The 22011-nt window shown below is 57.1% G+C and overlaps 7 protein-coding genes across 7 annotated transcripts; 4 read left to right on the top strand and 3 right to left on the bottom strand.

The window, feature by feature from the left end:
• The first annotated feature begins 138 nt into the window (after positions 1 to 138).
• IE81DRAFT_319634 (WLM-domain-containing protein) lies at positions 139 to 1936 on the top strand. Its single transcript, XM_025512781.1, has 3 exons — positions 139 to 547; positions 622 to 1070; positions 1145 to 1936. Exons 1-3 carry the CDS (start codon positions 358 to 360, stop codon positions 1781 to 1783), a joined length of 1278 nt encoding a protein of 425 aa, XP_025372962.1. The 5' UTR covers positions 139 to 357; the 3' UTR covers positions 1784 to 1936.
• Positions 1937 to 1986: 50 nt separating this feature from the next.
• On the bottom strand, positions 1987 to 3340 carry IE81DRAFT_344288 (DNA repair protein; the record flags this gene model as incomplete). The annotated part of the gene is made up of 4 exons (XM_025515794.1): positions 1987 to 2342; positions 2436 to 2615; positions 2732 to 3169; positions 3250 to 3340. The coding sequence occupies 4 exons, from the start codon at positions 3338 to 3340 to the stop codon at positions 1987 to 1989; spliced, it is 1065 nt and encodes a 354-aa protein (XP_025372961.1).
• A 351-nt stretch (positions 3341 to 3691) lies between these two features.
• IE81DRAFT_319633 (kynureninase) lies at positions 3692 to 6322 on the top strand. The gene is made up of 5 exons (XM_025512780.1): positions 3692 to 4252; positions 4329 to 4511; positions 4595 to 5010; positions 5080 to 5300; positions 5379 to 6322. Exons 1-5 carry the CDS (start codon positions 4024 to 4026, stop codon positions 6085 to 6087), a joined length of 1758 nt encoding a protein of 585 aa, XP_025372960.1. The 5' UTR covers positions 3692 to 4023; the 3' UTR covers positions 6088 to 6322.
• IE81DRAFT_319632 (hypothetical protein) lies at positions 6253 to 8103 on the bottom strand. The gene is made up of 3 exons (XM_025512779.1): positions 7747 to 8103; positions 7189 to 7662; positions 6253 to 7098 (listed from the first exon to the last, which is right to left on the bottom strand). Exons 1-3 carry the CDS (start codon positions 7768 to 7770, stop codon positions 6331 to 6333), a joined length of 1266 nt encoding a protein of 421 aa, XP_025372959.1. The 5' UTR covers positions 7771 to 8103; the 3' UTR covers positions 6253 to 6330.
• A 247-nt stretch (positions 8104 to 8350) lies between these two features.
• Positions 8351 to 11058, top strand: IE81DRAFT_363639 (hypothetical protein). Its single transcript, XM_025516792.1, has 3 exons — positions 8351 to 8672; positions 8755 to 10719; positions 10790 to 11058. The coding sequence occupies exons 1-3, from the start codon at positions 8574 to 8576 to the stop codon at positions 10832 to 10834; spliced, it is 2109 nt and encodes a 702-aa protein (XP_025372958.1). The 5' UTR covers positions 8351 to 8573; the 3' UTR covers positions 10835 to 11058.
• An 85-nt stretch (positions 11059 to 11143) lies between these two features.
• IE81DRAFT_339026 (hypothetical protein) lies at positions 11144 to 12832 on the bottom strand (the record flags this gene model as incomplete). The annotated part of the gene is made up of 4 exons (XM_025515562.1): positions 11548 to 12832; positions 11451 to 11493; positions 11350 to 11359; positions 11144 to 11253 (listed from the first exon to the last, which is right to left on the bottom strand). The coding sequence occupies exons 1-4, from the start codon at positions 12723 to 12725 to the stop codon at positions 11144 to 11146; spliced, it is 1341 nt and encodes a 446-aa protein (XP_025372957.1). The 5' UTR covers positions 12726 to 12832.
• Positions 12833 to 14361: 1529 nt separating this feature from the next.
• Positions 14362 to 15161, top strand: IE81DRAFT_319630 (hypothetical protein). The gene is made up of 2 exons (XM_025512778.1): positions 14362 to 14423; positions 14750 to 15161. Exon 2 carries the CDS (start codon positions 14779 to 14781, stop codon positions 14986 to 14988), a length of 210 nt encoding a protein of 69 aa, XP_025372956.1. The 5' UTR covers positions 14362 to 14423; positions 14750 to 14778; the 3' UTR covers positions 14989 to 15161.
• Positions 15162 to 22011: the final 6850 nt, after the last annotated feature.

Raw genomic sequence — 22011 nt, 5'->3', positions numbered from 1 at the left:
GCATCCTCCGGTGTCACGTGTGCTCATCATCTTTTGCAGAGGACGCGTTAGTTGGGCCTGGAAATTTCGAAGCGCCGCGGGAGCTGCGCTTACCGCGCGCTTCGTCAGCCTCTCGCGTTTCCTACCGTCCGTCCTCGGTTTCAACTTCTCGGCTGTTCCATGCCGCTGATGCCTCTCTGACACCTCACAACCTCTTCTCTTTCCTCCCCGGAAAGTGCGCGTGTCCAGCACTCTAATGTGACCCACCACCATGCAGCTTGCAGCCCAGAGGGCCTGACGACCCACTCAGCGTAGCTCTGCCCTTGACATTTTGAACCAGGGCCTCCGTCCAGCGACGGAGCTGCTTTCCCTTTCGGCATGCCGCTACAAGGTTGGGGTAAATACCCTGCCATGGAGACGCCCACTACTTGGTACGATGATGGAGCTACTGGCGGGCGTATCAAGGAATATCGCGTGCTCAAGGTATGTCCCAATGCAGAGGCCGCTCTCACTCTGCTCAGGAGAGTCGGCAGCATCGTCAAGCCCATCATGGCGAAGCACGGGTGGCGTGAGTTCTCTAGCGCAAAAGGTCGGAGCGACGAGTCCTGCTGACTGCAGTCATCTCTCTGTATCGCCCTACAGACCTGCCTCAATTGGTCGAGTTCCTGCCCCGAGACGAGCGTCTGCTGGGGCTGAACGTGAATCATGGCCAAAAGATCTGTCTAAGACTTCGACGAAACAAAGATTCCACAGATCTCTTTGCCGAAGACATGGTAGTGGAGACGATGCTACACGAGCTCACACACAACGTCCGAGGACCTCATGACGAGATATTCGACCAGCAACTCAAGGAGCTTACTGAAGAGTGGTACGAATTGAGAAGGAAAGGTAGAGCTGATGGGGAAGGAATCTTGTCTGCCGGAAGAAGCGTGGGTGGCTCGCGCGCGCCTGGCAGTCGAGCTGATGCGAGAGAGGCTGCAGCGAGAGCTGCCGAAATGCGCGCTCAGAGAGGCACCGGCGGAAGGCTGGGCGGATCCTGGACTAGCAACGTTATCGTGACCGCAGAAGACCGTAGGCGTGTTGCAGCGGAGGTAAGTCTGAAGCGTGGTGTACACTCCCATCAGTGGGGAAGCGCGCTGATCCTGTGCACGCTGTCTGTGGTCAGGCTGCGGATGCGCGTGCTCGCCAAGCGACACGTCACCGTCAAGAAAACCTCAAGCGCGGAGGTGGATGTCCGTCCAGCCAAGGAGAACTCGAAGCAGCATCCGCAGAACAACAGGCCCAAGAAGCCAAAGAGACGTTGAAAGGCGTCGAAGTCGTCACTCTGCTAGAGGATGCGCACGAAAAGTCTTCAGCTCCAAGCTCGGGACTCTCGAGCAATGCTGCTTCGGAATCGCAGGGGAATCCCGAACGGAAATTCAAGACTCCGCAATATGTAGAACTTTCCGACGACGAGGAGCCACTAAGACCGCTTAGCACAAATGGCGAAGCGTCCTCGCCATCTTTGATCGCGTCGAAGCGCGCTCCAAGCGGACAACCGAATTCGGGCGCGTTTGTCTTGGACAGGGGGCCACCGCAATCCTCACAGGAACGCTGGTCATGTCAAGTCTGCACGCTTCTCAACCATCCGGTATCCAAGTCATGCGACGCATGTCAGGCTGCTAGACCGGGCGCTGTGCAACTTCGCAAACCGCTCCAACAGTCGAACGCGGATTGGAACTGCGCGCGATGCGGATACCTCATGGCTGGGGACAAGGCTGACTTTTGGGTCTGCGAAATCTGTCATGGTATGAGGCCAAGCTGAGAAGGCTGCCTCAGTCCCTCTTGCCATTCCCCGATGCAGAGCTTGCTGAATCCCTGCAATTTATTGCACATGCTTACGACACGATCCGAGCTCAGTACCGTTGCGCGCCATATTGTACAAATACATTTCGATTGTGCTTCTGATTGACATAGGTGCTTGATCTGAAGCTGAGCAAGACTCTCGGAGGAATCTGGCAAAGACTGTTAAAAGACTTCGACGTCAATCGTGGCCCCGCAATCGCACTGTTGCGTACCATCGCCAAGATCTTGCCACTCGTGCGTATGATTCCCTGTCTCCTGCCTCTTTCTAAACGTATCGTTCATCGTTCTCCTTCTGAGTTCCTTCAATCCCTGAGCAAACTTCTTTCCCCTCTTGCGCGCCTTTTCGTCTTCTCTTCTTTGAAATTCGTTGTCCAGACCTTCTTCAGAACCCCACTTGGCGGCGCTGAATGCGTAGGCTTCGACCTGGCAGCGCAAAAACAACATCATGTTACTGTAGGATGCCTTGTGCGGATTCTTCTTGAGGAGGTGCGGGAGCAGCTCCGTATCTTTCAGTTCCGCTAAGGGAAGAGGTTAGCAGTCACATCAAAAGGGTCGAATCACGTCAGCGCAGCAATGAGACGCCTGAGCATTGTGACTTGGTACAGACGCACCATCCGTAAGCAAGTAATCCTCTTTGACTTCAGTCTTTGTTAACAAGCTGTACTTTTCTGGCAACCTCTTGCTGCAGCTCCTGCACACCCTGACACCGAACACCCGTCTGAGCTGATCGTCGATCTCGAGCGACTGGCATTCCTGACAAGCCTCTTGCCGAGATGGATCGAGCATCATTCCTGCGAAAACGATGGGGTGAAAAGATTTAAGGAAGTGGTCATGTCAGACCCGTCGACGAGGATGCGCGGGAGGGTGTATGCACTCGCATCGATGCTTCTACATCAGTGCGACTCACCGGGCTCCATGTCAGCCTTGATCCTCTCCCGTTCCCTCTCCTTCTCCCTTGCCAGCTCTTCAGCAGTCTTGGAGTACTCGTCCCCTTCCTCTACCAAGAAACCACCCTTGGAGTTGTGCAATCTGCTCAAATCGTACTCGATGTAATTCCCCAGCGACTTGTCTCTTGGCAAGGGTGCATTCGAATCATCTCGAGGCTGACCCGCTTGGGCCAGTTGACCTCGCTTGGTGGGTGACACCTTGGTAGCTTCCGAGCCCAGATTGGCATTGCGAGAGTTGGAAGGGATGGAAGATGAGAGATTGGCATTGGGACCTACCGTGGGACCCGAGTAGGATGATCTACCAGACTCGAGCGACAGAGGACCTTGTGGTCGCTTTCCATTTCCATTCAGCGTGGTTGGGTTCTGTGCTGCTGCCAGACTTTGTAGTCGCGCCTTGGCTGCAAGCGGATGGAGCAAGTCGAGGGATCAGCGAGAAGTATCATCATCAGCTCTGACGTATTGCCACCGCTCAGCTCACCTTTTAGCCGATTCTCTTGCATGATCCTCACATGGTCCGGTGTACCGCTCGGACCCGCTTCGAGGTCGCGAGGTGGCGTAGCAGGAGCCATCTTCGCGTACGAATGCTGAGCTACTCCACTTGTGGAGTCGGAATGGCGGATGGAGTAAGATGCTTCGAAAATGCGCGAATTTGAATTGTCAGAGATGCGCATCCGCGAGATGAGGGTGCATGGTAAGATTTCGCGATAGCGATTGGCGGGGAAGATTCTGTTGATGCGAAAGGGCGAGGAGTCACTAGTAGAAGAGAGTGAGACGTCGGATGCGAACGTCAAGCGGTTTCTGGTCACATCCGAGGTGCGTGCATGTCTCCGCCGCTGTCACGTGCTGATCAATCATGAATCAAGAATCAAATGCTTACCCGCGTGATTTGTGACTCGTGACGACTCAAGACTCACGACTCTCGACTCCGAACTTGATCAGCCCTCGGATTCCTGGTCCGCTTCTCGATCGCGAGGCAGTATGCACGCAGCATGCACGAATAGCACCGAGACTGGTAGGATAATTGCCGAGGAGCGAAAGTTGGCGGCAACCGCATGATCAAGTCACCTCACCTACACACCTCTCGATCCAAGCAGCGCCTGGTCGCCTCGTGACGCAAACTCCCACTGAAGCAGCACACTCACGACTGAGCCCCAGACCCAGGCGCTCGCCGCGTCAGCTGCACTGTACTACACCTTCTTTGGCATCGCATCATCCACTCACCTCTGACCTCGGCTCTTGCTGGACCGTCGCGATGGCGTCCACTTCCGACACGCAGAATGATCTCCGCTTTGACAAGGAACTGTTCAAGAAGGAGTTGCAACGATTGGTGGACGATCATTCCCTTGACAACTTGTTTGATGCTCGAGTAGCTCAATTGTTGGATGAGGGTCAGGGCGAAGGTGAAGCGGACTGGAGGTCTATGCGAGCCGAGTATCGCCTGCCCACGCTCAAGCACGCCGGTGTGCCAGGCGGCAGCGATGGTGAGTATGGGGTCAGCAGACGCGAGCAGGCGATGCTGTTCTGCTGAGCTTCGCACATCCCACACTCGTGCTACAGAGCCAGCCATATACCTTTGCGGCAACTCTCTGGGACCGATGACAAAGAGGACCGAGCTGTACGTACAGCAAGAACTCGATGCCTGGGGTCAAAAGGCCGTCTTGGGTCACTGGGATCATCCGCATGGCCGACCTTGGACAAAGTGCGAGGAGCGGATAGGCAGAATCATGAGTGACATGGTTGGTGAGTCAACAGACGCAACATTCGTGCGCATGTGCTGGGACGCTCTAGGGCTCACTCAGGCATCGGGCACCGCATTCATCCAGGCGCCAAGCCATCGGAAGTCATCGTCATGTCCACCTTGACCGCCAACTTACACAGTATGCTGGCCACTTTCTACCGACCTGGCAAGCAGCTGCCGCAGAGTGGCTGGAGTGCGCAAGCATCGCCCAGTGTGCGCGCGAACTACAAGCGCCGCACCAAGATCCTTTACGAAGCCAAGGCTTTTCCGTCGGATCAGTACGCTTTGGCTAGCGCAGTCGCTTTGGCTGGAGAGGATCCCAAGGCAGCCCTCGTGCCTTTGCATGCGCCCGTGGGTAGCGACACCATAAGCACGGAGGACATCCTGCAAGCACTAGAAGTGCATGGCGACGAAGTGTCCATGATCATGCTTGGCGGGTTGCAGTACATAACTGGACAGCTCTTTGATCTGCCTCGCATCACTCGACGAGCTCACGAGTTGGTGAGACACTAACATCACATCAAGTCGTGAGCCTGGCGCTGACTTCCTGCGCATCGACCGCGCTCGCAGGGCATACTTGCAGGATTTGACCTCGCGCACGCCTTTGCCAACGTCCCTCTTGCATTGCACGACTGGGAGGTCGATTTCGCAGTCTGGTGCACGTACAAGTATGGGTCTTCTGGACCTGGTGGCATTGCCGGCGCTTTTGTACATGAGAGGTGGGGCGACATTGGTATGCGAACCCACCTTGATCGGCCCGACGCGTACGAAGGAGCCGAGGGCTTACTTAGGTGAATTTGCGCTCGCCACTGCTCTTCGCGCGTTGATGGTCTGGCTTACGATTTCCCCAATCAATCGAACGCTTTTAGACCGGCTGGCTGGTGGGGACATGAAAAGAGCACCCGCTTCAGCATGCCAAACTCTTTCCGCTCGATGAAGGGAGCAGCGGGTTGGCAGCTATCAAACCCTTCTGCACTAGATGCTGCGGCTTTGCTAGGCTCTCTAGAGACGCTGGCTCAGGTGGTCAAGGGTCAAGATGTGGGAGCAATAGAGTGGGCAAACAAGATCGAGTCTATTGAAGGCACTACTGCCATCGGCAGTGGTCAAATCATGCCACGTCTCAGACCTAGGTCAGCGAGACTGACCGCCTACCTTGAGCTGCTACTGCTGGAACATTTCATCCCAAAGCAAACGCAAGTGCGGATCATCACCCCTGCAGACCCGAGCCAACGCGGCTCGATGTTGAGTCTGCGTGTTCCGGACGTCACAAGGGCCGATCCCAAGTTTGCAGCGTTGGAAACGGCTCAGGCACAGCTGGGACAGTCGCAATCACTTGCTGCCAAGGGCGAACACACCGCTCCAACGGCAGCTGATCGAGTGGCCGAGCCCACGTCTGCGCAGACCTTGGTCAGCAGAGCGCACAAGAGGGCAGAAAGGACGAGCGGGTTGATAGCTGATGTGAGAAGTCCGGATATCGTAAGGCTCGCTCCCCTTGCGCAGTACTCCACTTTCGCCGATGTGTGGAAAGCTGCCGAGGCGTTTGGCCAAGCTCTGCGCATCGAGTTGGGTCTCGATTGAGCGTGTTGTGGCACGCACAGCCAAGCACTTGTCGAGCGGCTTCAGATACAGTCATTGTTCATCATGGTCCTCCTTTTTACGATTTGCAGACACGTCGCAAGCGAATCACAGCATGTCTCGTTCCTGGCTCCACGCCCCCTTTCGCGATCGCACCAGTCACGCAGAATCTAGATCTCTCAAAAGCACCTGTGTGCATACCTGTCTATTTGCGGGCGTGAGGGTACAATGTCATCGGCAAGCCATTCACTGAGCAGCTTTTTGCAATTGCAGCACCTCCTCAGCCCTTGCGACGAGGTGCGCGACGTCCTTATCGCTCCAATGCGTAAATGACCGCGGCAAGTCCAATGCGCTGCTGATTTTCACCTTGAGCACCTCCAATTCGGCTTCCTTTCTAATCCCTTCCAATTGCGTAGCAATCTTCTTTTGGTGCTTCTTGCCGCTTGGAGAGAGCAGACCTCCGAGCGTGTATCCGCCTAGCAAAATACCGAGCAAGACGTACAGACCTGTGCTGTCAGAGGCACTGAACTGAGCAGGTTGGGGCGAGTAGGATGCTCTGCTGCTGCTCGTTCCGTCGTCGTTGCCACTCGTTGATGCGCGATCCGGCGCGGCATTGGAAATTGCCGCCGAAGCTTCGCCGAGTGCTACTTTGGCCACATCAGCACCTACGCGAGCACCTTCCAAAATTTTGGAAGACACCTTTGCCGCTGCCTGTTGCGTCTCTGCAGAAGGTTCAGCAATACCCAAATCCCTTCTGAAAGCGCCCAGCAATTCTTTGATGCCGTTCGTCATGCTCTGCGTTGCTCCTTGCGCAATCGCCCCTGCCCCTCCCGCAGCTCGACCCGAAGTGCTCTGCTCGAGAGAAATGTCCTCTGGAAGCGTCACGTCGCCCAATGTGTGCGCCACGTCCGCACCGGCAGCGATACTGATCTTGCGAGGTGGAACATAAGGCCTTTGAGCTTCGGCAGAGCCCGCCCCTCTTTGAGTCGGATCAAAGTACGCAGTGAAAAGTGGCTGAGAGGGATTTGGAAAGGTGGACGTGCCGGTGAGCACGCTACGCAGCACATAGCATGTACCCGCCATCATATCGGGACCACGACTCACCACTTGTGGTCCCGACACAGGAGGCGGCTCGTAGTAGGGAATCTTGACGTCGAAGAATGCCGCCGGTTTGGGATTCTTGATGGGTGGCAGGCCGGGAGGATTTGAATCAGGGCTGGAAAGCTTTGTGAGATCGGGCAGAGCATCTTTGGAGTTGGATACTTGGCCTGGCAGGATGTTGGGAGGATGAGGCACAGAAGCGTTGGTTCGGCTGTCCAGCTCTGCGGTATTTGCAACGTTGGATTCAGTTGCGGGAGCAGCTTGAGGTGCAGGAGTCGTCGAGAGGCGCCTGCTTGCAGTGGACGAGTTACCAGAGGCTGCGGATGGCTTCGTCACGTTGGGAACGCCAGCTGCTCTCTTGCCGTCATTGTCCAACAAGCGTTGAATCAGATCTGCTCGCTTGCCTGTGGTTGAGAGGCCTCTAGATTTCAGCTCAGCCTTGAGCTCCGTCGCCTTGGCTGCTTGATACGAGTCGCGCTACGGTGCAAGTCACGGCAAGCGAGGGACTCGTAGGTGAGTCGAGAGCCAATTAAAGACTGGACGAAGTGCAGGACAACTCACGCTGAGCAGCACTGTAGATACCATGCCTCTGTACAGTGCTGGTGTGGACGTGGCCGAAGCGACAGCAGCCGTGGCCGGTCGCGCGGCGGATGAGGAGAGCGATCTCAGCATGACGATGATGCGTGCTGATTTCCAGCTCGGTGTGATGATCGATGGTTGAAGCAAGGATGCTCCTCTCGTCAGGGCGGCACAGGAGGCAGTGCGAGTGTTGAGGTGCACATGGTCGTATGAGATGCAAGCAAGCACAACGGGACAGCATTGGTCGCGCCCATGCACCAAAAGCAGTCAATCGTGAATGCACCAGCAGTGCCGTCGAATCGCCGTGCCCTTCGATCCTTCCGCGCTCACACTCGAGACTCGTGACTCGTGACTGTGATTCACATTCACATTTGTGATTGATCAATTCACAATCACGAATCCGAATTTGATTTTTGATTGTTTGTGACTTATCGTGCCACGTGTTCGAGGCAGCATCCGTGCAGCGCTGGTGTTGCGTGCATGCTTGCTTTGCAGCATATTCAGACCAAACGCGGATGCAGCCGGCTTGGCGGGCCACAGCGCGCGCGCGCGCGAAGGTTCGAAGGTTTGTTGATTCGTGATTCTGGTCAAGTCGTAATTGCACCGACAAGCGCGCTTCACCGACCACGAATCTACGAGTTCCTTGACCTGTCCCCACCTCATTGGCCTTCATCCTTCACGCACAGACACACGCCCCCTCGAGAGCCCGCTGTTGGCAGCGACTCGAACATCGTCGACCTTCCTGGCGCTTCCACACCCGCCCTCGCCCCTTCCACTCTCGTCCTTTGCGGTGGATCCAACCCTCGAATATGGCTTCGCGCCTCGTCGCCAGCCGGCCGCTTAGGCCTAACAGCAGCTCCACCGTCTTGCTGAGACGCCCTGTACAGTCGGCAGGCATCGCGAACCGAGTGAGTAGATGGTCAGCGAGCGAAGAGCTCTGCGATGCCGTCTCAGACAATTCTGACCCTTGCTTTCACCTCACTGCTCCAGTTGGCATCCACAGCACCTGGCGCACCTGATCCACAATTGAAGAAGAAGCGAGTGCTACCAAGGCTTATCTGGTACTCTACCTTGGGTCTCACGCTCTTCTACACCGGCTCCACCATCGCTGCCATCAACAATGACCGCGCCCAAGATTGGTACATCGAGAAGGTCCCTTTAGCATCCACTCTGTTGGACCTGCTGGAGAGCCAAGGATATGCGGACAGTGTCAAATCAAGCACCATTGATGGTGTAGTTCGAACCGGCCAGAACATCGCGGGAGCTTCAGCACGAGCCTACAGTGCTGCTAGGGACAAGATTGAGGACTTGAGCGGCGCCGGCACTGCGGGAAGCGGCGATGGGTCGGCTTTGCAAGGAGCAAAGCAAAAGGCCCAAGAGTCTGCCAGACAGGCAAGGGAACAGGCCGACGAGGCTCGAACAAAGGCGAAAGAGGCGGCGTACAAGATTGAGAGAAAGGTAAAGTCAGCTTCTCAAGACGCTAAGGCTGGTGCTGAGAGCACGAAGGAGTCGGCGGGCGGACTGGTGGATTCGCTCAAGTCCAAAGCTGATGAGCTCGTAGGCAGAGGCAAGGAATTGGCTGGTCAAGCAGAGAAAGAGACAGAAAAGGCAACATCGAAGGTTCAAAAGGAGGGCCGAGGTCTGCTCATCAAAGCCAAAGAGGCCAGCGACAAGCTGGTGGACGACAGTCAGCCTTTGCAAGGTCCTATTCCTCTCTCTCACGAAGCTCCTGCGGGCTACAAGGCCCCTCGAACGGATCGAAGCTTGCAGGCCCCGACACATGATGCCACCTCGAGCAGACTCAGAGAAGATCCTGGAGCTCCCAAACTTCCCAAGCTGGCCCCTTCGTTGGCTAGTTTGTCTGGCTCGGAGCCCATGGTTGGTCAATTGGCTGCTACCATTGACGAGCTGGCTGCGTTTTTGAAGGACACACCGGCTGCTGCCAGCACCACCGCCAAGGGTGTGCTCGATGGCGCACAGAAGGAACTCAAGGGCTTGGCAGACAGGCTGGAGACCATCAAGCGCACCGAAGCTGCTCGAGTTGAAAGGAGCTTGGCAGACGCGGCCGTCAGATTTGACAAGGACTTGGCCAGGGCTAGGGATGAAGCTACGCGCAAGGTCGGAGAGGTCGACTCTGCTTGGCAAAAGCGACAAGTAGACGAGCGCAAGAAGCAGAGAAGCGAGTTCGAAGCTCAACTGAGGAAAGAGCTGGATACGCAGAGCGCAATCATCAACGAGCGACTGAAGGAGGAGGTAGTAGCGCAAGGCATCGAGATGCAGCGAAGGTGGTTGAGGGATCTCAAGAAGAGGGTTGAGGAGGAGCGCGGCGGCAGATTGGCGCGATTGGATGAGCTGGCTAGCGATCTGAAGGCCATCGAGAAGGTCACGCTCGACAACTCCTCTCAGCTGGATCTTGGAAGCCATGTTCACACTCTCTGGGCAGCTTTGAGATCTGCCAGCGTCGCTGCACTTGCCGACGAGACGGCGCCGGAGCTGGAAGAAGGACAAGCACGCAAACGCTCGTTCAGGGAAGAGCTCGGCGTCTTGAGGAACAGTGCTCGAGCTACTGCCGACCCGCTGATCCAAGCTGCGGTTGATATCCTCGAGACGAGCCCCTACGTTGATGTCGGCTTGGAAAACTTTTCCTTTCTCTCCCGATGGTTCTCCGAGAGAGTTGCACCCGCCTGTCAAAGAGCAGCATTGGTACCTGACCACGCCGGCATCGGTTCTCACCTCGCCAGTGCCGTCTTTGCACCTCTGCTCTTCACGCGCAAAGGATACGTCGAAGGAGACGATACGCCAAGCACGCTTGCCCGGGCTCAGTACTGGCTCGACAGGCGCGACCTGGACGCTGCGGCTAGGGAAGTGAACAGCCTCAAAGGATGGCCAAAGATTCTCGCTGGCGATTGGCTTGACGCTGCTAGAGCTCGACTCGAAGCGCAACAAGCGTTGGAGGTGAGTCGATGTCATCTTGCCGCTCGACTGTTTGTCCACCAGCTGATCCTCCCCTCCCGGCTCGCCTCAGATTGTTGGAGCTCAAGCGAGCTTTGCCTCCCTTCAAGTCGCTTGATTTCATCTCTCATTCCTCACTTGTCGAGGCGCGACACGCAAACCAAAATAGATGCTTTCTCAGCTCTCGACGGACGTTGATGAATTACTGGTTGCAGACGCCCGCGACTATATTTCCTGTAACACGAAATTTACGAATACAAGTGTAAGTCAAGGAGGAGGTGTACTCGCGCGATTAGCGAGTCGCCCATTGATGGAGTTCTCAAAAACGAAGGAGCGACAGTGGTGAGGTGAGAGATGTGTGATGGTGGATGTAACGACGGTAAAATGAATTATGGCTTTGGAGCTTTTGTTGGGAGCGGGCCATGTCTCACTGCCCTTCTGCAGCCTTTTCGGCAGGCGGTTGCACAGCAGAGACCGAAGGGCTGTTAAGTGCGAACCAATGCCTCTCGCGCGTCAACATGCGGGAAGTGTGCAAGCCTGCGAAAGCGGCAAAGAGGCCAGACCAGCCAATGCCCAAAGCGATGGAAGCTCCCCAGCAAACATCTTTGTTTGTGACAAAGTGAGCTAGCAGACCTGCCCAGACCTGCGTTGCGCGTCAAGTGTCAAAAGCATTCACGATTCTGTCAGTCTTCGTTGGTTGGCGCTCGTCTGACACGATTCGTGGCGAAACTCACAGGAAAGAGGATGCCCCACACTGAAAAGATCAGAGACACATCCCTGCACAAAGTTTGAAAGATCGGACTGGTGCGGTACCTCCTGTCTGCATTGTACCTAAACTTCCAAGCGCCAGCGCCATCCACAGCTACTAGATCTTCCATGACGTAGTAGATGGCAGGACGAATGCGTTGGCGAGGTGTGACGCAAGAGACGTAAGCCCAGCTGGGAGTCTGGATGGAGAAAGCGTAGAGGAGCACGCTGAGCAATAGAGCAGCACCGATCACGCCTGCGATGAGGGGAATGGCGAGTAGGAGCAGGGTAAAGTTGCCACGATCGCCGTTTGTGCCCGCTGCTAGACTGAGCAAGACGGCGCCCACCACCATTCCGCACAGTAGCGCCCATTGGAAAAAGTCAAAGTGGAGGAGCACGCCTGCGATGAAGCGCAAGACGTAGCGCGTTCCGCTCTCGCCTTCGCGTCGAGCGGTGCTTGATGGCAAGAGGTTGGCATCTGATGAGGACGAGTAGCCTGCACCCGCGCCCACACCTGCTACCCTGCTACGACCAAAGGAGCTGGGATAAGCAGATCGTTCGAAATCCTTTTTGCAAATCTGCCAAGCGCGAAAGGGATAGTGAAACAGCTCTAGGGTTCCCAGACTTAGGGTGACCCAGCTGTACTGCTTCGCTGGTACTTGGTTCGTCACGTGTCCCGAAATGTAAAAGGCAATGGCTGGCGCTATAGAGTTGATGGCCACCACAGCGACAAGGTTCCAGAACAAGCTCCATCTTCTGCCCCAAAAGTCGTACTCGAAAGGTGGCGGTTGATGAGCGGCCACTTTGTGATCGCTGATCGCCATGGCTTCCTCGTGATGCTTGACGCCCGCCGCCGCCGCAGCAGCAGCATCTTCGGCGCTGCTCTTGTTGAATGTGAATCTCGATTGCCTGACTGCTTCCGCACCGACCAGCGTTGGCGTCATGGAAGGTTTGGCCGAAATGGTCTTGCCGCCTTGCGAGCCGCGCCGCAAAGCGACGTTGGCCTTGCGATAATCTTCACCATCGTAACCCTCCGCATCCGGATCAAAGTCTACTCGAGGAGTCACTTCGCCCTCGGAAAATGTGACGTGCTCCTCGCCGTGTTCAGGCTGCTGCTGCTCTGAGCGCCCGAGATCCATCGAGGATCGACAGGAACGATAGGCGTCCACGCCGCTATCGTTGGTCACGCCGGATAAGCGCGGCGCTGCTGAAGCTTGCGTGAAGCTCGTCGTTGCAGAAGGAGAGCGTTGGGAACGGGGCATGATGGAAAGCGAGGAAGCGCGATTGTGCGAGTAGGTGGATGCGTGTTGATGGAGAGGGTGATAGGGAGCGTGGGTGAGCAAGCACTTGAGAGAAAAGGTGATCAACGGGCAACGAAGGCGCGACGTGAATAGCAGGGGTCGACCGTTTGGGATTCGAATAGGAAGGTTTGATGCCGACGCTGCTAGCAAACTTGTGTAAAGTGGGGTGCAACCGTGAATCCACCAAAGCTGTTGAGCGTCGACATCAAGACACCTTGTCTCGCTGACTTGGCGCTCGGCACGGGCAATCTCGAATCTCTTTCACAATCATTTCGTTCGCCAGGCCTTGACCAAACGGGGCAATTTCGCACCGAATGCGAGCGAGATGAATCAGCCCATCTGTCACTCGACTGGAAAATGGCTACCACTGTGCGCTCGCTGATTTGAGCACGCCAATCTTTCGGGTCTGCAACGACCTGCGCAACGGAAAGTGACATCCGCCGCCGCGGCTGCTTCACCCATCGATGATGTGGAGCCATCCATCAGCCGTACGTCTGCCAATCTTGAACTCGAACGGTGCAAAATCAAGGCTCAAGCGAGGCTACGGCTACGGCTACGGCTACGGCTACGGCTACGGCTACGGCTACTGTACCGTCGTCGAGGAATGATGCTGCCACCAGCGGTAGCGCGATTTTCTGGAGGATTGCTTGCACTCTGGACTTCTGCTGCCACTGCATGCTAGCGCTGCATGCTGTGACTGCTGAGACCGCCTTCGTGCCAGCGCCATGCACGATGGCACAGCTGGAGAGAGCAGCGCCCAGAGGTCTCAGAAAGCCCTTCAGAGGGACACATGCAGCTGTGGCGAGGGTCTTTGCCTATGATGTGCGATGCAAGACTCACACCAGTCCGAGGTGCGATGCTTCGTCTTGATTCAAATTGATGGCGCAGGTGCCGCAAAAGTTGCGGTCGACTTCCTGTGCTGTACCGTACCGCATACATGGGGGTGTGAGTATAAGATGGGTTTATTGCATGAGTCAGAGTTATAGCCAAGCGCAAGGCTGTATGCGCGCTGCGCTCTGTGCAACATGCCTCCGCGGACCGCGATTTGCCCGCGCGTCTGCATTCAAGATTCACCATGCATTCGTCATGACTGCTGCTGCAGCATATGTGACTCTCTCGTGTCTGACCGCGCGTATTCGGATTCGTACTCTGACTCTATCGTGACTCGTGACTGCAGATGCTCTTCCTCCCGTGTCGCCATCCATCCCCACGCTCTTCGATCTTGCCCGCGCGCTTCGGGACACGCTAGCAAAGTAAGCACGGCATGCTGCTGCACGCACGCACGCACGCACGCACGCACCAACCCTTTGCTTTTGCTTGTGGGGAAATATGGGCTGCTCGAGCGTGGGCGAACTGCGGTAATTTCATGACATCTTTCATATTATCATTCACATTAGGATCGATTGTGAACTTGTGAGTGCGCGATACGGTACGCAGGGCCACAATAGAGAGAGAGGGAGAGAGGAGCAGGTATGCCTGCCGCGCTCCTGCTGGCATGCCCGCGATTTTTCAAGTCTCATTGCCCTCGCGACTTTTAGCAAGGCTGATGATCCGGACATTCTTGCATGTCGAGCCAGGTCCAAATTTCGTTATTTGAGTGGAATGCGAGACGAACGATGACCGTGACACTTCCTAGCGTGGCGGGGGCCGGCGGAAGGTCTAAGCCAAGAGAAGCAGAAGAAAGAGTAATCAGTCACACACACCTCCCGGAGTGAACGCTCAAGATGGATGCACAGAAGATCATTAGCACCGCGCGACTGGTGAGACTCTGACTGACTGCTCGTCGGGCACCACTCCGACTTGTCTTGAATTTTCGTTGCGCTTGCGCTTGCGCTACAGCTTCGAGGCTAATTATTGTGAATGATGATGATGTCGTCTTCGTGACAGGCCTCGGGCAGCTAGAATGGCCCGCGTGTCACAACTCGCTTGACACCCCGTCTCGGTGCGCTCGCTGCGCTGCTGCGCTAGCGAGTTGCGAAACTCACGCTAGCTCCATGCGCGCTTTGGCAGACGGATGATCTCTCTCTCTCCACATTCTGATGCAAAGACTGGTGAACGGACAGGCGGAAAATCTTTACGTGTCCGCTCTCCGCTATGCCGCGAAATCAGCAGCGCGGCGATCCCTCTCCGAGATTCTGCAAAAGCGCTGCTCCTCTGCCGGATGTCCTCTCTTTTCGCCCTCGAGGCAACACAATTAGCGCCCAAGAGGCGCGAGCCAGTCTGAGTCAATCCTGAACTCTGCCCAGTTCTGATTGATCCGAGTACCGAGCTGACGGCGCTGTAGCTCTTCGGCGGGGTAGGTGTACGCAAAGTGGCAGGCAAGAGAGCGGTTTCAGCACAGCACTTGTCTGCCGTTCAGAGTTGTGAGGAAAAAGTTCCAGTCGCTGGACCCGTCACGTCCGTCCGGTACATGCTGTACTGCACCACATCGTCTCTGCTCCCATCAGTCGTGAGTGCAAATTGCGGTGTGTCATTTTCAAAAGGGCATGCAAGCCTTGGGCACCCATATTGCGGTACCGTCCGCAAAACTTTTACTGGCCGGGCAAAGCGCCAATCAATCAATCAATCCACCCCCCCACCGAAAATAAAATCCCCCCAATCTTCTTTCATGCATGCGACCCTGAATGCTGCCGAAGCTAGTAGCTAGTCAGAGCGAAGTTCGTTGCTCGAACCCCACATCTCCGCACAAGCGTGCATGCGAGTCAAAAAGGGCCGCTCGCTCGCCCGCTCGCTCGCTGAATCTGGCTGGTGGAACCCCCTCGCGCGATTGGCTCGCAGTCGAGGACAGGGCGGCCAAGCACTGTGACGACGAGCATTCGCATGTGGTTATATGATGATCTCAAATCGAACTCGGAGCATCGGAGTACAGATTTGTCTCGGGCAGAACTCAACTCGATGGCAAGGCCCCGTCCCGTCCGTAATGCATCGCGCGAAAGTGGCCCGCAAGACTCGCGACTTCCGCGGATTAGACGCTCGCTAGGTCTTGCAGTGCTGATGAGTATGATCGGGTGGAAGAGTCACGAGTATCGAGCGACCCTCGCTCGCGTTGCACACAGAAGAGACGGCGGCTTCGAGAAGAAGCCGCGATTGGCAGCTGTAGGGGCGGAAAGCATGTGACTTTTGTGCGCCGGAATCAAGTCAAGATATGTAGGCATTGCTCTGCTCTGCTCGGACCGCGACCCCCTCCCTCTCTTTAGCGTCAGTCCAGCCTTACATCCACTCAGATCTCTCTCGGACAAGATGGCGCATAAAAAGTATCGCATTTGTTTTACACGTGTCGAAAACGAAGGCCGGAACAGATAATGTTAGCGATGTGAGGATTGGACAAAAGTTGGGGCGGGTGTACATGACAAAGCCACGAAGGGGTAAGAGGGGGTAAGAGCGATAGAAAAGAAGACGAATGTGAGCTTGCGCACGGGAGTATAGTGTGAATCATGAAGGACCACTCGGACTTTCAACGCCGACTCCGAGAGCTGCTTCTGCCATCGTGGTCTTCCGAGACCAAGGAGCGGGTGGGCGAAGCCAAGTTTTCGATCTCGTCTCGGACAGACTCGCTGTCCTGCCACTGGTCATCGCCGTCGTCCTCGATGTGTTGATGACCACCTTCCGTGCCGTCCGTGCTGCTCCGCGCGTCTCGGCTGATGCTACGACGCGACACCGAGTTGGCCGATCCGTCGCTGCCAGTGCGACTGTTTCGTCCCAGAATGCTGACAAGACCACCGCCGCTGGGACTGCCTGGCCATCCGCTTCCATGCCCAGCGTGCGAGCCTCCATAGCCAGCGATCCCGGGTGGCGGAGCGCTGCTAGCAGTAGGTGTTTCCGGCCCTTGACTTCCGCTTCTAACAAATCGACCGTTCTGACCAAAGTAGCTCGTCCCACCAAAATTGGGATTCAAAGATGAAGCTGAGCCTGGAGGAACCATCGAAGCACCGCTCGCCGTGTCCGGACGACCCAAAACACCAACGTGAGCGGGAGAGACCGGGTTTGACAGCGGAAGACTGAGTCGCTTCAGCTTCTTGTTGCCAGGGCCGGCCATGATCTGGTCGTGGGTGCTGCTTGCATGCACGTGATTGCCTTGACCAGGCTGAAAGTTCAAAGCTGACCGGCTGCTCAGTGGCACTGTTCCAGACGGAGATGCCGCCGCATCATAGCTCTCCCGCCTGTTGATCGCTGGGGTTTGCAGGGAGCTGTTGCCGGTAGCGTTATTGTTGCTGGAAATGTAGCCAAAGGCAGCATTGTTGCGTTTGCGATCCGCATTGCTTCCCGACACTTGCAAGCGCCTGAGCTCGTCCCGCGCTTGTTTGTAGGCTGTGCGAATCTGAGCTTCTCGAGAGCGCTGCTCCGACAGTTGCGTCATCAGAGCACGCACCTGATCAGCGCGGCCTCCTGCGAGGTTCTGCGGACACGCAAACAATGCGACGTGGTCAGCGGAGCCGCCGAGAATGCCGATTCGAGATGAAGCGTTACTCACTCCTGTCTTTGGGTCTGTCGGACTGCCGTTGAGCGCAATGGAAGCGCGCAGGTCTGCAATGTCCTGCTCCTGAGACTGAACCTTTCGGAGCAGCTCATCCCGCTCGCGCTCCACTTCGCGCTTCTCGCCAGAGTCACGACGCCTATCCTCAGAAGAGGATCTGGAAGCTTGCTCGACTTGCGAGACGCCGTTGTGACTGTCTGGCGCCGCCATGGCGGCAAAGACGCGTTGCAAGTCACCCGCTGCAATGAGCTGGCTCGATCGAGCTTGTTCGAGCTCCTTGCGAGCATTCGCCAAGTGTTCCAGATTTGGGGTGCTCGAGCTGTCCAAAGCGCCGAACATCTTCAGCGTCTTGTCGAGATCTGCCTGCGTCTGATTATGAGCTTTTTGCGCCGCTTCAAGCTGCGTCAACACATCCTTGTGCTGCGCGCGATGGCGATCTTCGGCTTCGGCGATTTGTCGTTGAAGCAGCACAACGTCGTCGCGACCTTCTCTATTCAAGGCGCCTTCGAGCTCTGCAACGCGCTTTCGGGCAGCAACATTGTCAGACATGGCATCTGCCATTTCATCGTAGACCTTTTCGAGCTGAATGTTCAGGTCCTTGACGCGAGCGTCGCGTTCGTCCTGCGCTTTCTGCGCTGCAGAGTCTCGTTGCTCGACTTCGAGCTCCAGCGCAGCGACGCGCTCCTGAAGATCTTCGACGTTGGCATCATGCTCTTCTTTGAGCTCCTTCAACGCACGAGCGTGGTCCTCTTCAAGTTCGTCGCGCAATCCCGCAGTTTCGAGCTTGCGCTGCACCGAGTCGGTATCCATCTTGCCGCTCATTTGAGTCAGCTGGGCCTGCAGAGGTGCCAGCATACTGCGGACGTGCGATGCTTCCTGTTCGGCGTTCAGATGCTTCTGCTGCGCCTCTTTGCGTGCCACGTCCGCTTTGCTCAGCTCTTCTCGGGCAGATCTTAGCAGCGTGACAGCCCTCTCTCTCTGGTTCTCTTCGTCTGCCAGACGCGTGCGCACTTTGTGAGTCTCAGCGCGAGCAGAGACCATGCCGGCGTGAGCTTTGTCGGCCTCTAGCTGGTGCTTTCGACTCTGCTCCTCGGCAGTCTCGGCCTGCTCCAGAGCCGACTCGAGCGCGTCTCGAAGATCGTCGATTTCATCTTCCTGCGAGTCGAGCTCGAGTTGATGTGTCTCGAGCATGTAGTCCATGACAGCCTTTTGCTGGTCAAGCAGATCCAGCAGCTTGCGAATTTCTGCAGATGTGAGCTCAAGCTTGGCAGTCATGGAAGTCAGGTACTTGCCAAGACCAGCAGCGTCTCCTAGACCTTCCAATGGCGTCGTCGCGCGAATGATGCGCTCCAACGCCTTCTTCTCCGCCTGCTGCTGCTTGAAAGTGCGGGCAATCTCGCTGAAAGCGCCAGTGAAACGCGTCTCGGCAAGTTTGATGCGCTCGTGGCCGAAGCTTAAAGTGCTCGTGGCAGAGAGTGGTGGCTCGCTGAGCTCGGAACGGGGCGTCGAAGAGCCGACTGCAACGCGAGGGACATTGGCCAACGGCGCAGGTCTGCCGTCGGGGCCCTTTCCTGCAACAGCCGCTTGCAAGGGACCTGAAGATGCGGCTGCAGCGCTGGGGCCATTCGCATTGCCGAAGGTTGCTGGGCTGCTGCTCTTGGGCGTCTTGGATGCCGTATCGCGGTCTGAATCGGCCAGCTTGTTTGGAACGCCGCGGCCACGATTGAGCACCGAACCGGCAGGAGGGCTGGGTGTGACGGGAGCGTTCTTGACGGCAAGATCCGACAGGGAGACGCTCTGACTTGAGCTGCTTGGCGTCAAGACTGGGCGACCAGTCACAGAAGTGCCCGACGCCTTGAGGAGGATCGCGCCAGCTTGCACTGGGCGTGATTGCGTTGGAGCAACTCTCGCGCGAGCTTGGCGTGAGGAGGGGGTCTGAGCACCGCCAGCGGAGCGGGGATCTTGACTGGCGCTGTCGACCCGCGTCAGAGTCTTGACTACAGCTGCCTCTGCATCCTCTCCCTCTTCCCCCTCCTCCTCCTCCTCCACGTCCTCTTCTGACTCGGATGGCTTCGCTGAAGCGCCGCTTTCCCCGTGCTCGCCCGACTCGCTAACTCGGTCTGGATCGCTCAGACCAGTTGCCTCGGGGCTTTCTTCGAAGCTAGCCGTAGAGTAGATGCTCGAGTCTAGACTAGGGCGAGCGATCGCATCGCCGTGTTGTGGCGCAGCTGCCTTCGCCGCGGCTCGCATCGACGCGCGTCGAGCGTAGAAGGACATCTGAGGCTCGACCTCCTTGAGCACCGCTTGAGCGCTTTCTGCTCCAGCGTCCGTCTCGCGGTGATTAGCGGCAACAGCGATCGCTGGAGCGGAGCTCGGCTTGACAGCTGTCCTGACCGGCGGGAAGAACGCGGCGGCGGCTGCCGCATGAGAAAGTTTCGGGCCGGCGTTTGCAATGCGGGGCGACGCTTGAGTCGTAGTACTCAACCCTATCGTCGGGCTGCCGACGGTCGCCGGGGCGATCGGCGGTGCAGATGGGGCGGTCTGCGATTTGTAGTGGCCAGACAAAGACCAACCGGCGCTTTCATGCTCCGATCCTTGACTCTGTGCCGTGTGGTGCGACGAGGCAGAGACATTGTCGGGCACGACGACGTTGATCGATGCACCGCTGCTACGGTGCGAATTGCCCGAATTGCGATGAGTCGATGCTCCAGACCTTCGATTGGCAGACGACGCCGAGTTCCGTAGAGCACCGTTGGGATTGGGCGACTTTGCACGACGAGTGGCCACAGTGGAGGGCGTGCTTGGAAGTGGCGGAAGCGGCTCTGCCGGTGGTCTCGTCGGCGGTGGCGTTTGGCCTCGAGCGACCGGGCTGGGCAGGCCTCTCGAGATGGCAGGCGAGGTGGGCGAGGCATTGCTGCTGGTGTCCAATGCCAAGGCAGCGGGTCGCGCTTTCCTGCGAGCTCCGCTGGCGAACCCGTTGACTGAAAGAGGGGATCCCAGCTTTGAAGACAGGCCATCGCCCGAGCTGGGAGTGGTTGGCGATGCAGCAGCTGCTGCTTGCGAAAGGTTCGGCGAGCTGTCCGGCGCTGTGGCAAAGCTAGCGATGCTGGTCGTCGAACCGTGAGTCGACATTCCCAATCTGCCATTGGCTGCGTCTCGCGTGCGGCTCGTCGGCGGACCAAGTGTCGCGCGTCCAATGCCGAGACCAGAGAGTTGGTGTTGTTGGCGCGCGTTCAATCCAGACAATGAGGCAGAAGTCGAGGGCTCGTGACCTCCGCTCTGGCTATTCGCAGAGTCGTAGGGCAAACTGTCTTGCGAGGCGTTGCTGTAAACACTCGCTTCGCTCCCTCGACGCAGTATCTCGGAATGAAGGCCAGGACTATTTGCTGGTGGTGCGGCAGCGTGATTCTGTGCTGCTGCCAAGAGCGGGTTTCCAGTGATGATTTGGGTTTTGACTGGCGGCGAGCCATCCACGCTGGTGCCCGCTGTATCGATCCCCTCCTCGTCCTTGTTGCGAGTAGCGGCGTATCCATCCACACCAGCACCAAAGTCCATGTGATTGATGACGTTGCCAAAGTCTGCCAGCTCGCTTCTGCTCCATCGCGAGGAATCCTCCGACACGATGCTATCTCTGGCCTTGTCGTGGCCGTCAGCAGTGACACCGTTGCCCTGTTGCACATTCTGGGACTGGAAGGCAGAGCGGGAGATGGGTGCGCCACTGGGCAACGCGGGAGATCGCGAGCCCTCGATGCCAGAAGTTAGCGGGAAATGTGCAGCTCGAGGAGTGGGAATCTCCTCGACGGATGCGGATGAAGCGGCCAATCCCAAAGATGCAAGACCGTCGCTACGATTGCTCATTGCGCTTGCGGATCGCGAGGGAGAAGAGCCGACAGCCAAAGTGCGTGAAGCAGCGATAAGGTTGGCAGCCTTTTCTGCTTCTGCGGCCTTTTTGGCGGCATTTTCGGCTGCGACCTGCTGTGCGCGCAACGCAATGGCAGACGCGATGCTTTGAATGTTTGTTTTACCGCCGAAATTTCCATTCAGCGTGGTAGCTGGGGGTGGAGACGCGCTGGTGCGTGGAGGAGTCATGCTGTCGCTGTCGGTGCTGCCCGCACCTTGAGCGGCCGAATCCCGTCGAACAGGTATGTGAGGCATCAGCACCTTGCGAGCTTTCGCGCTACCCGGTGACTTGATGTTGGAAGAGGTCGACGCTGGCGATGCGATGAGACCTTCTGGAGCAGATGCTGGGTTTGGAGAGGCCATTGTTGATTGTGGTGAAAGTTGGACATCAGCACCAGCACCGTCCGCTTTGGAGAGGTCAGCAGCGGCTTGGATGGATCCATACGACCGCTTAGATTTTGGCGTCCTCGCTCCCGGCGTCCCACTACCACCGCTTCCAGGCGGGCTGACATCGATGATGCTGCTCGTGGATTGCGAAGACCTCGGTGCGCCCAACTTGGCTCCTGAGCGATTCGGTGTCTTGCTGCGGGAAGATGAGCTGGTCGATGCTCTATGCTTTACGCTCTTCCTCGCAGCCTTGCTGGGCGGGGTACCTGTGCCAGCAGATTCTCCGACTGGCCCCTGCCCCTGGGCGCGCAGAGTGCTCGCGCTGCTCATTTCGTGACGAAATGAGGAAGGTGCCTGCCTAGATGATCAGCCGCGAGAGTTTGGGAGGGGTGGCGGAAAGCTGTGTGATGGAGCTGCTTGGCGCAAATGCCCCTGATGCAAGACGTGGCCGCCCGTCGGTGCAGTCAGCGGCAGCGCAATTAATCG

Source organism: Ceraceosorus guamensis (assembly GCF_003144195.1).
Source record: "Ceraceosorus guamensis strain MCA 4658 unplaced genomic scaffold IE81scaffold_3, whole genome shotgun sequence".
Classification (NCBI taxonomy): Eukaryota; Fungi; Basidiomycota; class Exobasidiomycetes; order Ceraceosorales; family Ceraceosoraceae; genus Ceraceosorus; species Ceraceosorus guamensis.
The sequence above is the reverse complement of the archived record's forward strand: the minus strand, read 5'-3'. Positions and strand labels throughout refer to the sequence as shown.

What these genes read in the sequence shown, in the direction of transcription:
- IE81DRAFT_319630 (XM_025512778.1), top strand. Translation starts at nt 14,779, where the DNA reads ATGATCTCTCTCTCTCCACATTCTGATGCAAAGACTGGTGAACGGACA.
- IE81DRAFT_363639 (XM_025516792.1), top strand. Translation starts at nt 8,574, where the DNA reads ATGGCTTCGCGCCTCGTCGCCAGCCGGCCGCTTAGGCCTAACAGCAGC. An exon ending in CGGCAGGCATCGCGAACCGA is followed by an intron (nt 8,673 to 8,754) that starts GTGAGTAGATGG and finishes TCACTGCTCCAG; the next exon opens with TTGGCATCCACAGCACCTGG. An exon ending in AAGCGCAACAAGCGTTGGAG is followed by an intron (nt 10,720 to 10,789) that starts GTGAGTCGATGT and finishes GGCTCGCCTCAG; the next exon opens with ATTGTTGGAGCTCAAGCGAG.
- IE81DRAFT_319633 (XM_025512780.1), top strand. Translation starts at nt 4,024, where the DNA reads ATGGCGTCCACTTCCGACACGCAGAATGATCTCCGCTTTGACAAGGAA. An exon ending in AATCATGAGTGACATGGTTG is followed by an intron (nt 4,512 to 4,594) that starts GTGAGTCAACAG and finishes GCATTCATCCAG; the next exon opens with GCGCCAAGCCATCGGAAGTC. An exon ending in CTCGACGAGCTCACGAGTTG is followed by an intron (nt 5,011 to 5,079) that starts GTGAGACACTAA and finishes CCGCGCTCGCAG; the next exon opens with GGCATACTTGCAGGATTTGA.
- IE81DRAFT_319634 (XM_025512781.1), top strand. Translation starts at nt 358, where the DNA reads ATGCCGCTACAAGGTTGGGGTAAATACCCTGCCATGGAGACGCCCACT. An exon ending in CATGGCGAAGCACGGGTGGC is followed by an intron (nt 548 to 621) that starts GTGAGTTCTCTA and finishes ATCGCCCTACAG; the next exon opens with ACCTGCCTCAATTGGTCGAG. An exon ending in GTAGGCGTGTTGCAGCGGAG is followed by an intron (nt 1,071 to 1,144) that starts GTAAGTCTGAAG and finishes GTCTGTGGTCAG; the next exon opens with GCTGCGGATGCGCGTGCTCG.
- IE81DRAFT_319632 (XM_025512779.1), bottom strand. Translation starts at nt 7,770, where the DNA reads ATGGTATCTACAGTGCTGCTCAGC. An exon ending in TATCTACAGTGCTGCTCAGC is followed by an intron (nt 7,663 to 7,746) that starts GTGAGTTGTCCT and finishes CTTGCACCGTAG; the next exon opens with CGCGACTCGTATCAAGCAGC. An exon ending in CTGTGTCGGGACCACAAGTG is followed by an intron (nt 7,099 to 7,188) that starts GTGAGTCGTGGT and finishes AATCCCTCTCAG; the next exon opens with CCACTTTTCACTGCGTACTT.